The 17,062-nt window shown below is 40.9% G+C and overlaps 1 protein-coding gene across 1 annotated transcript in view; it reads left to right on the forward strand.

Annotated features, from left to right (window-relative positions):
* Positions 1–17,062, forward strand: part of DOCK2 (dedicator of cytokinesis 2) — a 416,651-nt gene that overhangs the window by 108,436 nt on the left and 291,153 nt on the right. The window contains exons 24-25 of the mRNA XM_061188995.1: positions 3,785–3,855; positions 5,639–5,745. Of these exons, the coding sequence (XP_061044978.1) occupies positions 3,785–3,855; positions 5,639–5,745 (178 nt within the window). The remainder of the gene's footprint in view (positions 1–3,784; positions 3,856–5,638; positions 5,746–17,062) is intronic.

Consider the following 17,062-nt stretch of genomic DNA (forward strand, 5'->3'; position numbering starts at 1 on the left):
TTTACAATGGTGTGTTAGTTTCTGCTTTATAACAAGGTGAATCAGCTATACATATACATATATCCCCATATCTCCTCCCTCTTGTGTCTCCCTCCCACCCTCCCTATCCCACCCCTCGATGTGGTCACAGAGCACCTAGCTGATCTCCCTGTGCTATGCGGCTGCTTCCCACTAGCTATCTGTTTTACATTTGGTAGTGTATATATGTCCATGCCACTCTCTCACTTCGTCCCAGCTTACCCTTCCCGCTCCCTGTGTCCTCAAGTCCATTCTCTATGTCTACGTCTTTATTCCTGTCCTGCCCCTAGGTTCTTCAGAACCATTTTTGTTTTTTCTTTTTTTTTAGATTCCATATGTATGTGTTAGCATACGGTATTTGTTTTTCTCTTTCTGACTAACTTCACTCTGTATGACAGACTCTAGGTCCATCTACCTCACTACAAATAACTCAATTTTGTTTCTTTTTATGGCTGAGTAATACTCCATTGTATATCTGTGCCACATCTTCTTTATCCATTCATCTGTCGTTGGACACTTAGGTTGCTTCCATGTCCTGGCTACTGTAAATAGTGCTGCAATGAACATTGTGGTACATGACTCTTTTTGAATTATGGTTTTCTCAGAGTATATGCCCAGTAGTGGGATTGCTGGGTCATATGGTAGTTCTGTTTTTAGTTTTTTAAGGAACCTCCATACTGTTCTCCATGGTGGCTGTATCAATTTACATTCCCACCAACAGTGCAAGAGGGTTCCCTTTTCTCCACACCCTCTCCAGCATTTATTGTTTGTAGATTTAAAAAAAAATTTTTTTTTAACATCTTTTTTGGAGTATAATTGCTTTACAATGGTATGTTAGTTTCTGCTTTATAACAAAGTGAATCAGCTACACATATACATATATCCCCATATCTCCTCCCTCTTGCGTCTCCCTCCCACCCTCCCTGTCCTACCCCTCTAGGTGGTCACAAAGCACCGAGCTGATCTCCTTGTGCTATGTGGCTGCTTCCCTCTAGCTATCTGTTTTACATTTGGTAGTGTATATATGTCCATGCCACTCTCTCACTTCGTCCCAGCTTACCCTTCCCCCTCCCATGTCCTCAAGTCCATTCTCTACGTCTGCATCTTTATTCCTGTCCTGCCCCTAGGTTCTTCAGAAGCATTTTTTTTTTTTTGGTAGATTTTTTGATGATGGCCATTCTGACGGGTGTGAGGTGATACCTCATTGTAGTTTTGATTTACGTTTCTCTAATGATTAGTGATGTTGAGCATCCTTTCATGTGTTTGTTGGCAATCTGTATATCTTCTTTGGAGAAATGTCTATTTAGGTCTTCTGCCCATTTTTGGATTGGGTTGTTTGTTTTTTTGATATCGAGCTGCATGAGCTGCTTGTAAATTTTGGAGATTAATCCTTTGTCAGTTGCTTCATTTGCAAATATTTTCTTCCATTCTGAGGGTTGTCTTTTCGTCTTATTTATGTTTTCCTTTGCTGTGCAAAAGCTTTTAAGTTTCATTAGGTCCCATTTGTTTATTTTTGTTTTTATTTCCATTTCTCTAGGAGGTGGGTCAAAAAGGATCTTGCTGTGATTTATGTCATAGAGCGTTCTGCCTATGTTTTCCTCTAAGAGTTTGATAGTGTCTGGCCTTACATTTAGGTCTTTCATCCATTTTGAGTTTATTTTTGTGTATGGTGTTAGGGAGTGTTCTAATTTCGTTCTTTTACATGTAGCTGTGCAAAGGGCTTAATATTAATGAATTCCACATCAATAAGAAAAGACATCACCCAAAAGAAAAATGGGGAAAGAATATAAACAAGCTATATATAGTAAATACAGTTGTTCAATAAATATAGAAAAGGTGCCCACCTGTACTAGATCCAAAAATTCGCAGATTACAGTTGCAAATTATGTATCAGATTGACAAAATGAGACAGATTTGTATACTAGTGTTAGCAAGGTTATAGGGAAAGGAGTAGAAGGAAATTGATTACTGCTTCTTTCTAAGTTAATATGATATTATCTCCTAAAATGTATATGTGTATACATTTGTATGTACATTTGCATATGTGTACATACATTTTACACACTAATTTCTCTTCAAGCAGCCCATCCATCACACAGGGGTTCTCACAGATACACAGATGTGTATTTTAATATTTTCTTACCACTTATTTTATAGTAAAGAAAAATAAAGATAGCATGGAGTCCGTCAGTAAGGAGGACTTGGTGTACCCATGTGAACATTGTTGTGCAGTGATTAGAAATGAAGAGTGCACTCTATGAAGTGATGTGCAAAAATACTGGTGATAACATGGTTAACTGCAAAAAGCAAGTTACGGAACTGTATAATCCCACACATACATGTGCACATGCATATGCATACACACATACACAAACACATACTTGTTCATGCACAGAAAACAGTTGGGACTCACCACAATATTGACAGTGATCCCTTCTGAGGAGTAGGGATTGGGGCTGAGATGGAGATGTGGAACTTCAGGGACAATTTTCACCCTAATACTTGTGTGAATTTTTTTATATCAAACATATAATACTGACTTGTAAAAATCATAACTAACAAGAAAAAAAAGCATGGGGGCATGGAGAAAAACAGTGCTGTTTGAGGGTTACAAGGAGTGGCTCTGTAAGTAGCCTGCCTGATTTTGAATCCTGGCTCTGCCACGTGCTAAACTTTGTGACCTAGTTAGTTATTGAATCTTGATGCCCTAGTGGTTCCTGATCTATGAAAATAGTATATCCCTTGTAGGCTGAAATAAGGTTTAACAAAATAATCTAACAGCATGGTGTCTGCTCCACTGAACATTCTCAGAGGATAGTCATGATTGTTATTCATGTTAACTAAGAAGTGTACCTGTATATGGCTAGGATAAGATTTTCTTTAAAAAAAGAATTTTCTCTATTTTAATTTTGGTCTGTTTGTAAAAGGATGATACTTGTTGACTATAGAACACTTAGAATATACAGAAAAATAAAAAGAAAATATAAAATGGATACATCTACCAGATTTTTAAACATTATTTTCCAACTATGTGACTTACAACTCCTCCTGTGGAAATTACAGTCTACTCTGCTGTTTAGCAAATGGTGCTGTTTTGCAAGGGCCTGGGTCTTTTTCCCACCTCTGGATGTATCAGTTATCTTGCACAGAGGACAGAAACAATCCACCACAATGCCCAGTTTTGCTAACCCAGCTAGTGGACCAAAACATGCTGACAATTGTTCACACATTGGCCAGGGAGAGAAAATAGAAATAACTCAGTCCATGTCATCCTTGCCACCAACAAAACAATTCAAGCATACCATCTTCCAATAAAGATAGAAGTTACCCTTTATTGAGCACGCAAATATGTCTGGCTCTCTGCTGGATGCCACATTTATATTATTTTGAATCTCTGCAATCCTGCAAAATAGACATTATTTCCTCTATCTTATAGATAAGGAAATTGAGACATCAGAGAGGTTAAGTGTTTTGTCCAAAGTCACCTGGCTACTAAGGAGTAGACCCAGGATTTGACTGTAAGTGTGTATAACCTCAAAGTTTTTGATTTCTCTACTCTACATTTCTGCTCCTTTGAAGACAGAAGAAACTTTTGAAAGAAGTACACCTGGTGTTTCAATCTACATGCAGAGTCTGAATCACTGTAGCAGTGCCCAGGATTCAGGATCATTTTCCCTTGATCTGTGTTATGTTGCAAAGTATTCTCACCACCAGACAGAGTTGTTGGCCGTGGGCACTGCTCATGTTTATTTCACTTTCTACCTAGGTGGCAGCTTTGAAATACATCCCATCTGTCCTCTATGATGTGGAAACCGTCTTTGATGCAAAGTTACTCAGGTGAGCTTATGGTGTGTACTTTCCTGGGCTCTGTTGTCAAGCCAGGGATTCAGAGGGAGAGGAGAGCTCTTGTGGACAATTCCAGATGGGCACTCAGCGTGGGGACAGGGAGGACACATGGTCAGAGCTTCCTGCAGGGATATTGGTGTGGGATTTTTACAGTTTCATTGGGTTGTGTCAGATTTGGTGAAAACCAACTGTAAAGTAAACATCCTTCTTTGGCAATATCAGTGATGCAGAATACGAACATGTAGGTTAAAAAACTGATGTTTGGTGTAAATGTCTCCATTTCACCTGGGCTTGAAGGTTATTTTGGGGTTCCAGTCTTTGCCCTGTAAGCCCTGTAGTTACAAATGGAGAACAACCTATGGACACTTAATGGGATAATGAGATGGGCTCCCCTTCACTCTCTCCTTCTTCACCCCATTCCTCTCATGGGAGAAACACATTATCTTACTGTGCGTATGCTCTTAGAATAGGGGCATCTGAGCCAGATACGCCCTTTTCCTCTTTTTCCTAAATTCACTTAAGTTCCAAGATAACCTATAGAAGATTTTAAAAACTTTTTATATTGCAATACTTTTAGATTTGGAAAAGCGCTGCAGAGATAGTGTATAGAGAGTTCCTGCATACTTTTCACTCAGCTCCCCTTAATGTTCACATTTTAGATAACTACAGCATAGCTATCAAAACTAAGAAAGAAACATGGGCACAATTTTATTCAGTGCATTCCAAACTTTATTCAGGTCTCATCAGTTTATCCACTGTTCATATGAAGATTTCTTCTGGCTTCTTCTCATTCTTCTGGTCTCAAGCTAAATGTTATCTTCTTGGAGAAGCTACCTCTGAACACTGTAAATAAATTATATTCCTCCCTCAACCCCTGCACCATTACTCTCTGACACAACTCCCTATTCATTTCCTTCATTGCGTCTATGGCCTTGTATTGATTTGCTTGCTTTTGTGTTGTACGTTGACCTCCATTAGAATGTAAGTTCCATGCCAATTGGGACCAAGTCTGTTCCTATTGTATCCCTCTGCCCTGCACATTGCCTGTCACATATTAAGTTGATGCTTAATAAGGATTTGAAAGAATGAATAAACACAATGAGCTTAGTTTGGAAAGCTGACAGGAGCTGTAATTTTGTTTCAGTGGTATTTTTATTTTCACTCTATTTGGAAAGAGCTATCTCCTTTTTCATATCCCAAACTGGTGTAACCCACAACTTTTCAGAGTTTTTTAAAAAATTAAGGACCTTTTTTGATCTTAAGATTTATCATAAAACATTACTAAGCATAAAACATTAGTGGATAAAACGGCATGGCAATGAAATTAGAATCTGGTTTTGAACCCTTGTTTCTTTGACCCTCCCTAGCTGTGTAACTTTGGGAAAGTTAGTTAACCTTTTTAAACCTTACATTTCCCACTTGTAAAATTGAGATAAGCATTGAATCTACGCCATAGAATTGTGAGGCTTAAATGGCACAGTGGATGTCAAGTGCAAAACCTGTGCCTGATACACACAGTAAGTGGTTGGGTTTCTTGATACTATTTTCAGATTTCCACATCTCTTTGAACGCTGTCAGTATTCAACACCAAGACCAACTATGCATACTTACTGAAGGCTTATCATGCACAGAGGTGGGGGGTGAAGGGAGCAAGAGGTACATTGTTTCTGCCCCCGCAGAGCTGGCAGGCTGGGGATGGACAGACTGTAAGTGCCAGGAGGTGGCAGACATTGGTTTAACGAGCTCTGCGTGCTCTGGTTTTTCCTGCCCTTAGCCAACTCCTCTATGAGTTCTATACCTGCATCCCTCCCGAGAAACTCCAGAAGCAGAAAGTCCAGTCCATGAATGAGATAGTCCAGAGCAACCTCTTTAAAAAGCAAGGTGAGTGCAAAGCATCCTGGCTGGTTGGGGGTGCCAGAAAGCCCACGTGCTCATCACATGCTGCGCAGTTAGGAAATGTTTCTTCTCTAACAGCTCCCTTGGTCTGAATGAAGGGGAAAAGCAGAAAGTAGCTGACGACTTAGATATCAGAATCTAAACTAATTTAAGGAAAACATAGGCTGAACTGTTTGTTTTTCCTGAGAAAGTTTACTGAGAGGCTAAATTTGGAGTCATTTTGCTGTGAGGTTTTTACTCTGCATGAGAAGTAGGTGAAGTTCTGATCCCTTCACAGAGGCACCAGTGGCTTCAGTCTCCTGTTGTGTTTGCTTCCAGAGGCACTCACTATATAAGCAAGCAAACACACATTTACTATATATTCTCCCCTGGTCTTTTATTACTACTCTCATAGTAGCATGTTATACAACTGCTCTGGACGTTGCCTTTCTTCACGTAACGGTATTTCCTGGAGAGCAGGAAATGACAGTGGACTTGGGCAATGGTTGTGGTCAGAGCTTCTGCTCACCCAAACTGATCTCTGGTAACCACCAGTTCCCAGCCAGCACCCCACAGTCAAGAGCCTTGGGGTTCCCTGTTTTTGAGATCGGTGGGCTGGATGGCCACACGTCCTCGAACTATGAGCAGGTAGGACTTAGATATCAATATTCACCATTTCCTACATTACTCCTCTCTGTGAGAAGCAAACTGTGCAAGAAATTAGAAGTCTTAGAAAGCAGAGGATCAGTCATCACCCACCCGGGATTCATTCAGAGTGAAGCTTGAATATTTATGTATTAAAGATTCAGGAACCACTTCACTGTAAAGATTTTTCCCCCTTATGTCTGGTTAACATGGTGCATCCAAAATTGCTGTCTGAATCCCATCCCGTGGAATTAAAGTTAGGAGAAGGGCACGGGAAGAAAAGTGTTCTTGTGATTTTATATTCATGCCTGGAGTTTCCTGACCGTTTAGACAGATGTGTGACAGCAGATTAATGCAGTACATACATGGTTTGTTTGTGCAAGGTGGTTTGTGTAAGGTGATTGGAAGCTAATCCTGGTAAGTCTTGCTGTATGCCTTGTATTACTGGGGTTTTTTAAGTGAGCTTCCTCGGTTTTCACCTTCTGATTTCCATGTCGGAATAAATTACCCTCACTCTGAAAGCTTTGAAATATGCCTGCCCCTTCCTGCCCTGGCAGTCCCTTCCTGGATTTCAGGTGGTGTCACTGTCGAAGTGAAGTGAGTCCCATCCTAGGGGCGTGGCAAGGACGACTCTTGCTCCCTGTGGTGCTGCACAGGCAGCGGAGAGCAAGGGCTGCTTGGCTCCCTTTCATTGTTCAGAGCGGCCATCGTTGTCAGGGGCCCGGCTCAGCATCGAGGCCAGATGGAGTGTTAGCGCGGTCCTGGATTGGGCATGCGGTGTCAATTCCAGCCTGGTAGAAGTAGGAGTGATTCCTTTACTGGAGTCACATCTCCTGGGCTGACGGTGGCCCCTGAGGGTTAGCATAATCACAGGGCAGGCAGGACAGCTGCTGCTCACCAGTCCTGCTGCGTCTTTGAGTTTCAGATTCAGTAAAAACTCTCTGATTAATATTAATTGACAGAAGGCCAGCCCCAGTGTTGTACACAGTTACAAAAAAATGCAAAATTCTTACCTTTACATACGTACAGAGACTAGAAGTAGGTGAACAGAGAGCCCTTTGGGGACCCATTTTAAAGAGGCTGCAGTGTATAAATAGTCTATCTGTCCTTGGTTCACGTGTGAAAGCAGTATGCTCTTATGCACAGCTTAAAGGTAACTCTTCTCCCACTATTTATTTGCTAAGTGAACCCTCTTACAAAAGTAACCCAAAAGAGGAAAAGAATCTGAAAAAGAATATATATATATATATATACATCTGTATATATATGTATGTATATATATATATATATATATATATATATAAAATGGAATCACTTTGCTGTACATCTGAAACTAATACAACATTGTAAATCAACTATACTTCAATTAAAAAAACGAATTAAAAAAAAACCCCAAGGGAAACTTCAGCTCAGCCTTCTCCTTAAATCCTCAAGTTCCAAGTGAATACAATCTGAATTCATACGCACAAACTTACTGGGTGTCTGGGGCTCTTGGGTGAGTGTCTCCTTTATACCCTGAAATAAGGTGAGTTTGATTCCTTGGCCAAGTCTGAGTTATAATGAAATCCCTTCTGTTGTTCTCCCTGTGAAGTGTCCTGTGCCTCAGGGATGCAGTTTGCTTTAAGCCTGCACTTATCTAACTGCCAGATGTGCAAATTGCCTGGAGTATTGTCGGTGACATTAGCTTGTACTCAACAGCCTTGAACACTTGTATTGACATCAAGCAGAGGAACCAGAAGGCTTTTAAGCACTTTCCGAAATGTTGGCAGACTATCCTACTGGCCTCTCTTCAGGAGGGTCCTATGCCGAAGGGGGAGAAAGTTTACTGGTTAAGGGCACTGGTTCTTGGGTTGGATTCCTAGTGTAGCCCCTTTTCTGCTGGGTGACCATGGGCAATTTACTTAACCTCTCTGATCCTCAGTAAGCTCATCTGTAAAATGGGAAAAATGATAGCAATGTCTGTCTTAGAAGGTGGTTGTGTGGGCTGATGAGACCCACAGTGCATTTAAAGTGCTTATCGAAGCAACAGAATATCCCATACTAAGTGATCACTGTTATTACTGGTGTTGTCGTCATTATTTCTGCTGCTCCTTTCATTTTCCCAACTTCTATCCTAACCTTCAGGTTCTTTGCAATAAGGGCATCCCTTCATAGTTGATAGTTGCACGTAACCCTAAGCTAAGCTTCCTTGTTTCCCTGAAAGCTGTGTGTTTTTCTCCAGGGTCTGAGAAGCACAGGACTTCAGGAACAAAAAGGCCTTGGTCTGTGTCCATGTCCCATTCCTGCTTTGAATGGTTTTTCCAATTTTTATTTCATTTCCCTAGAGTGTCTTTGCATAGGGCCTGTGCGATGTGAGCCCAGAAGAATAGGTCAGGGTGAGATGTTTGTGGTTTCTCACCTCATTGTTTACCTTGCTGCAGGCCTCAATATAGTTACATAGTTTGGGACACTTGACAGACATCCTCTAGGATGGTTTGCTCCTTGGGGCTCTTTTAAAACATACACACACACACACACACACTTTTTAATTCTTTCTTCTTTCATGGAGGCAATTAGCCTCCATTCGCCTCAACTTTTACTTGACCTGTGATCCTGAGTAAAGTACTTAATCCTTATAAGTCTCAATTTCCTCGGCTGTAAAGTGGGAATAACCACAGAACGAGTCTCATTGGGTTTTTGTGCAGACTCAGTGGCATAATGTGACTTGTTAGCCTGGGGTTGACAGAAGGCCAGCACCAGTGTTGTACACAGTTACAAAAAAAAGGGAGTATGAGGGAGTCAGGGGTCACCAGCAGCCGAGGTCCTGCAGGGAGTGGCTTGCCCTGTGTGAATGACTTCAGGATTCAGCGGGAGGAGAACTGGGGAATCTATGGAGACGAATTTCCTGTTTTCTCCAGCCCAAGCTCAGACTTGCCTGGTGGTGATGATGGGAGAAAGGATGAATAGGTATGCCCTGAGAAAGCTCTTGAGGGGAGACTGCGAGAAAACCAAACCTTCTGTTCCTTTGGAACAGATTTGTCCCTACTTAGAACCTAATCTCTAAGTAATGTGTCTTTTTAGTCTGATGCTAATCAGACGTGCCATCTGGTTCAGTGTAAACTGCTTTAGGATCCACACTGCTCACTTTTCTCAACTTCCAAAACAAACAGGGGCGGGGGGAAGACAGAGAGAGACAGAGAGAAACAGAGAGACACAGAGAGAGAGGGACCAACGGGGAGACAGAGAAAGAAAGAGAGACAAAGACAGACAGAGATCTGACAGAGATATAGAAACTCTTTCAATGTTTGTTTTCAGCTAGTGGGATTTTCTTTGGAAACTTTGGTGAGAAGCCGTTCTCTGAACACAAAGCATCCAGTTTTCCTTTTATCAAGATGTAGTTTCAAAAAAAAACAAAAAAACAAATGAAAAACAAACAAACAAAAGATGTAGTTTCCTTCTTTCCCCCTCTTCTTATCTGTTGCCCACAGTTTCTGGAGCTGCTAGGACCTCAGTTCACAATGGGCTAGGCCTCTGTGGTGGGAGGGGGCACAGACATCACTGTCCAGTGCCCTAGGGGGGGTTATCTTTTCTAATCGTCACATCATTGCAACACTGGTCTGGAATAGAGAAAAGTCCTCTCATGCTAACAGTTATTACTTTGCTTGGTGAACTTATGTAACATCTCTGAGCCTCCGGGGTTCCACATCTGAAAAATGTGAGTAGGAATGTTGCCATTAGAGTATGGACTTTTGGTTTAGGAAATCCCTGTTTCTGATCCTGACTTGATCACTTACTAGCTCTATGTTCCTTTGAACAAGTAACCTCTTTGAGGCTTGGTTTCTTTAGCTACAAAAATGAGATCATGCATGTAAAACAACTAGTAGAGTGCCTGACACAGTTGCTGCTTATTTAAAGACATTTATTGTATCCACTGTATAGCAGTAATAACCACAGGAATAATAATGACATCAACTGCATCTTAAAGGAAGAGACATTTATTAAATGCCAGCTATATATTATTTGCTATATAGGACATAAACATATAGTAAATTCTTACAACCCAATTACATAGGTATAATTATTCTCATCTTATAGATGGGAAAACCAAGGCCTAGAGAGTCAAGTAACTTTCATCCCAATGAGACCAAGGGTTATATTACAATGTATTAGCGCATTAGTGTATTTGGCTATGTGATTCTGGGGTAACAAATTGATCTCCAAATATCAGTTGTTTAACAATGTAAAGGTTTATTTCTCTCTTATGCAAAGTCTGATAAAGGTCAGGAAGGTCGGATGCCTTTTGTCCCTTGTGAAGCTATGCCCGCTTGCACCCATGGCCGCTTTGCAGCAGGGAAGAGAGCGAGGAAGGAAGTACAACCACTTTCAACTACATCAGCCTGAAAGTGACACCCAGAGATTCCACCCGCAGTCCACTGGCCAGACCCCATCACATGTTCCCAACCTAGTTGCAAGGGAATCTGGGAAGTGAAGGGAAATGCATAGAATATTTGATGACCGTCTCTGCTACCCATAGGTAGCAGTGGTGGAGCTGGATTTGGAACACAAGTCCTTTGAATAACAAAACTCCTCTTCTTTCCACTACACCAGGCTTTGTTCTTTTAATGAATAAAAAGGAGCAGATATGTTTATTTTCTTGTTGAAAATGCTTCCTTCTCCATGTTAGAAAAAAGTGCCACATTGTTCCTCCTGAGAGATTTTTTTCTTCCTTCCTCACTCTCTGCCCGTGTTCCAAATACTGGGCAGCTCTCTGACAGCTGTGTACGGGGACCTTTGCTTGGACAGGAGATGGGACTCTAGATGCCAGTGGTTGCTATGTCACTGCAGGTTTTTAAAGCACAGCTTTCCTGCAGTGAGAAGTGGTATAAGCAGGCTGCCTGGGACTTGGGATGTCCACATCAGGCTGGGTACTGAGACTGCTGTGAAAGACAAGGCAGTAAAGGAACAAGTCCTCTTCCTCCGAGGACATGCTCTAGGCTCCTGGCTGTCTCCTCATCTCTCCTGGCACCATACATGACCTTCCACAATTCTTTTCTTTGTGAATACTGCCTGGAATACCTTCTACCGCACCTCCCCGCCCCATTCCCTACTCCCACCCCTAGACACACTAATTAGTAACTCCCACTCATCCCTTTAAGACCCTGACCCGAGGTCAGGTGTGCAGTGCGTCTTCCCTGATGTCTCAGGCATCTCAGCCTAGTCCCATTCCACATTTACTCGGCCCCTGCTGCAGGACAGGCCCTGGGGTGGTAGTGGGGATATAGCCGGTGCCAGTTTGCAAATTTCTGCACCACACTCAATGTGCAAAGATGATGAAGCTTCTTGGTTTTGTTTGTTCTAAATCTAACCTAATCTTTTTGAGTCTCCGCCTCACTTTGTACTGTGGCAACTTAAAGTTTTCAATCAATGGCATCTTGTGGCTTCAGATTTAACAAGTCTTATTCAAAATAGTTCCCCTTCCCTCTCCAAAATAGTGTCTGGGACCAGGTCCCAGGGACCCAATTAGGAAAGGGAAGAGAGACTCTGCTTTTGCCTTTTCCCACAACCTATCTAAAATATCTCTCTTTGGGACTTTAGCCCAAGGGGGAGATGTTGGGACACACATGTCTTGTGGCTTCAGGGGCCGCTACCTTTTTGCTCTATGATATCTTCTTTTCTGAGGAAGCCTTCCTCATCTCTCTTCCCTGGGGCTATAAAAATGGAATGGCTGCCAGGGGTCTTGACCAATGGGGGGAAGTGTGACAGTAGAGAGTAGCACATTCAAAATATTATCCTGGATTCTCAAAGGGGATAAAACAAGACGTAGAATCTCTGAGAGGAAGATTTCTCAGACCTTAGGTGCATCTGGGAAGTTTGCTAAAATTGCAGAATCCTGGACCCTACCCCAAAGATTCTGACACTGCAGATCTGGGCAGGGGCCAGGGATGTGCATGGTATCAGCCCTCCAAGGGGATTCTGATGCAGGTGGCCCCCTGACTGACCCTCTCTAGTTGGCAAGCGGAGCTCCTAGAGCCTGAGTGGGGGAAGGAGAGCAGTGCAGCAAAGAGGAGCAGATCCCACAGCACACAGCAGAGACTTCACCCTGACACTTGGCATTTCTCTCTCTCATTGTCTGTTTTGTTTTTTTTTTAAGATTTATTTTTATTGATTGATTGATTGCTGTGTTGGGTCTTCGTTTCTGTGCTAGGGCTTTCTCTAGTTGTGGCAAGCGGGGGCCACTCTTCATCGTGGTGTACGGGCCTCTCACTGTCGCGGCCTCTCTTGTTGCGGAGCACAGGCTCCAGATGCGCAGGCTCAGTAGTTGTGGCTCATGGGCCTAGTTGCTCCGCGGCATGTGGGATCTTCCCAGACCAGGGCTCGAACCCGTGTCCCCTGCATTAGCAGGCAGATTCTCAACCACTGCGCCACCAGGAAAGCCCCTCATTGTTTCTTGATGCGACTATCTATGCTGATGGAGAGAACTCCTTACGGATAAGGGATATATATTATTTCTTTATGTGCCTAGTCTGCCTAGGGTCTCACTGATATCCACTCTCAGAAACTAGTCTGTGCACCTGGGCAGTAAAATATACCGTTATTCAGTGGCCAGTGTCCCTTAAAAAAAAGGAAAAGGGAAGATGGGACCTCAGTTGTAGAGAACAGGGGTTGTCATAGTACTCGATTCATAATGTAGCTCATCACTGGTCCACACAAGGGCTTGCTTTTATTTATTAACATATTTAGTTAGTTATTTTTAATAATAAATTAAACATCCTTGCACTCACCACCCAAACCAAAAACTAGAAACTGAACAATCAACTACATGTAACTATGTGTGTCTTTCCCCACCTAAGGTAACCCATTCTTGAATCTTTTATTAATCATTCTACTGCTTTAATGCAGTGTTACTGCATCTATACATATTTCTAGTGTTTTGGTTATTTTAGCTTTATAAAGAAAGGTATTGAACTATGAGTAATTTGAAGGGACTTACTTTTTTCACTTAATATTATACTAAAATTCATTCATATTCCAAACTGTTGGAGTTCATTTTTTTGATGAGTGTAGAAAATTCTATTGTGTGAATAAGCCATAGTTTATTCACTCATGCTTTCAATTTTAGGCACTTGGGTTGTTTCGGATTTTTTTTTTTTTAATTGTAAGCATTGCTGCTAAGAATATTCTTGTACATGTCTCTTTTTGTACATGTTCAAGAGTCTCTGTGGGGCATATAACTACCAGTAGATTTGCTTGGTCATGGGAGATCTGAATATTTAACTTTAGGAGATACTGCTAAACTGTTTTCCAAAGGTGGTTGCACTAATTTACTCTCCCAGCAATAATGGATGAGAGATTATGTGGATCTACATGCTCTTCAACACTTGATATTGTCCCAATTTAAAAATTTGCCAATAAAATGGGTGTAACGTATGTCATCACTGTCTTGATTTGCAGTTTCTTGATCACCAATGACACTGAAAATCTTTCCTTGTGTTTCTTTGTCACTTGTGTTTCATGTCTGTGATATGTCTGTCCATGACTTTTGTCCATTTTTCTTTTGGGTTGATTGTATTTCTCTTATTAACTTGCAGGATATTTTATATATTCTTCATACTCATGTTTTGCTGATTTTATGTATTATGAGAATCTTCTTCCCACTTACAACTTGTCTTTTCATTTTACTTAAGATGTATTTTTTTTCATTTCTTACTCTTTGTACAGATTTATCCATCATTTTAACAGGCAAATCTTTTTGTGTCATTTTTAAGAAATCTTTCTCAATACCAAAGTCTGAAAGATTTTCATTTATATTTTTACTAAGAATTTCATAGTTTTGTTTTTGATACACTTTAATCAACGTATAGAGCTTATGTTTTATGTATGGTGTGAGGTAGGAGTCTGATTTTGTCTTTTTTGCCATTTGGCCACATAGCGTTCCCAGTTTCAAGTGTTGGGCAGTCTTTCCTTTCTCCAAGTCAGTGTCATTTTCCATTTCCAGGACATTGCTCTTCCCTGGGGACTTGAGGGCAGGGTTGCTGGAGCCTGGATTCGATCCCTGGTCCACAGTGTGCAGTTTCTCTGTGTTACTTGTAGGTGGAAGGGTCAGAAGGGTCAGGAGAAAGGGATAGCCTCTCCTTCCCAAGCAAGGCCCCAAATTAGGCTCCTGTGTTGTGTTAGCATCCTGGGAACTATGTGCCAAGAAATAACACTTCTCCAGGTTTTGAACCTTCTCAGTTATGAAAAAAATGAGATGGTTTCTTGGAATGATCATTTTTCTTATAGCAAGAAATTTCTTGGGCCCATGGGGCAAGCTTCTTGTAGTTTCTTTATGTATCTGATAGAAAGAGCACTGAACTGAGAGTAAGGAGACCTGAATAATAGCAACAACAATAATGTCAGCAGTAGCAACTGTAGGTGAGGTTTACTGAGTGCTTATTATACACCAGGCACTGTGACATACGCTGATGTACATTATCTCATTTACTGCACAGTTGTGTGATCTTCGGCAAGTCACTTAAGCTCTGTAGAACAACTATAAAATCATGAGACTGAGCAAGATTTTCCAGAGCTCTACCAACATGAAAGTCTTTGATTTATAAAATCACTCCCTGAGTGACAATGGCAATACTGCTGAATCTTTCTAACACCATTTAGTGCCTAAAAACATCTTCTCCCATATATTGCCCCCAACACTTCTAAATGTCCTGCCTGAGCTGGGAGTGAGGAATGAGGATATTTTATAGAAGGTTAAACGGATGCAGGGAAATGGCACGATGCCCTCAAGATCACACAGCAAGGCTCAGAACCCTGGAAAAGGTAAAAGGATTTACTTACTGGAGCCAATTGATTTTCTTCCAGAAAGAGCTGTTGAGTTTTGAGAATCTAAGATTTTCTCCTCAGAGCATTTGGAGGCATCGAAGATCTTTCTTCAAATTGGGGCTTGCCCCTCCCACCTACAGTGTTACAAAGGTACCTCCAGTTCCAAAACGTCCCTTCTACACTTGCAGATCTGAGAAGGGGCTGTTCCTTACATCTCTTTCCTTTTCGATGTGACTGATCGCAGAATTCAATCTCAGAAAGAAACCTTCAGATCCAGAATCAGAGAAGACAGTGATTTAATAAGCTGCAGAAGAAATCCAAGAGAGATTTATTAAAGTGTCCTCTTTTTTTTTTTGGCTGAAGTTAAAAAAATAGTTGGCATACAATCAAAGAAAAGAATCCCTCTTGAACCTCCTCAAATACTTAGAATAGCAGCTTTTAATGACATGACAGAATACAGTTTAATTGGGGGCGGAGTGTGGGGCAGAGAATCCCAGATTACTTCTTTAATGGTAAACCAAATCAACTCTTGTGCAATTAAAAAAAATTTACCTCATTAAAACTAGAGAAGAGCAAAATCAGGCTGTTCTTACACCTTTCAATCCATGTTCCATGGGATTTTTTCCAATTTTGGAATGACAGTGGAAACACACAAAAGGATAGAGTTTATATAAATCTTTAAAAGGTTATATGTTTACTCCAAATTTTTTGTTTGTTTTCATTGTGAAGTTACAGTTATAGATGGTTTGAATTATACTGAGGCAGGTTTTAAAATGTTCAGAGACTTTTATGTTGACCTGTTTAAGTTTGATTTTGCTGATTTTTTTCTCCACATCTTCCTAGAATAGGAGAAAGTTTCCTTAAGACCATGATACAGTTGAATTGAAGACCAGCTGAAGATTTAATTCAATAATATTTATTGAAAAGCTAAAAATGTAGCAACACTGTTACGGGAAATGTGAAAGAAATACAGTAATAAATAATTTCATGGTCACCATTTATTTAACTATTATTTTGTGGCAGGCACTATGCTAAGCCTTTTCACATATTATCTCATTTCATTATCATGACATCCCTGTAAAGTGTAGATATTAATATCCCCATTTTACAGGTGAGGAAACTGAAGGTTAGAGAGGTTGGGAAACTTGCCAAGAGTCATAGATCAAGTAGCATGGCAGGGCCAGGATTCCAAATGGGGTCTGTCTGATTTCAACATCCACTCTCTAAACTGCTGTGCAATATGGCATCTGGAACAGAAAGTTTTCAGCGCCCCCCAGGGAGCTTACAGTTGGGAGAGAAAAGACTTACCCCAAAGATCTTCAAACTTGAGCCCACATAGGCCATGAAGGTAATAGAAATGAAGGTACAGAGTGATAGTTATTATGCCATTTTATACAGTAACCTAAGCAAATATATTAAACATATATTACATATATAATATGTAATATATATAATAACCTAAGCAAATGTATTATGCATATACACACATACACAAACACACTTAATGTCATCTTCAGTTATATTTTTTACAACAGATTTTCCATTTGCCTAGTAAACATGTGAGAACTTTCTTCACTTCACAAAGAAATGTGATTCCTTTCATTTTTTCCCTAAAACACAGTGCCATTTGGTCAGTCATTCATTTCCCCACCGTTGACAGGGATAAGTATACAGAAAAATATTTCTCTACTACTAAGGAAACAAGAGTGGAAATGATCAATTCACACTCAGCTCAGAGTGGGGAGCAATAGGGAGCAGTGAGGACTGGGGCAAAGTCCATGTCATTGGGTATATAGGACAGCTGTGAATCAATGCTAAGTGATTGTTGCTATCTATGTCAATATGTGGGCTCAGTGCCACCTGATCTCTTTTTTTTTTTTTT

Source organism: Eubalaena glacialis, chromosome 4, assembly GCF_028564815.1.
Source record: "Eubalaena glacialis isolate mEubGla1 chromosome 4, mEubGla1.1.hap2.+ XY, whole genome shotgun sequence".
NCBI classification, from domain to species: Eukaryota; Metazoa; Chordata; class Mammalia; order Artiodactyla; family Balaenidae; genus Eubalaena; species Eubalaena glacialis.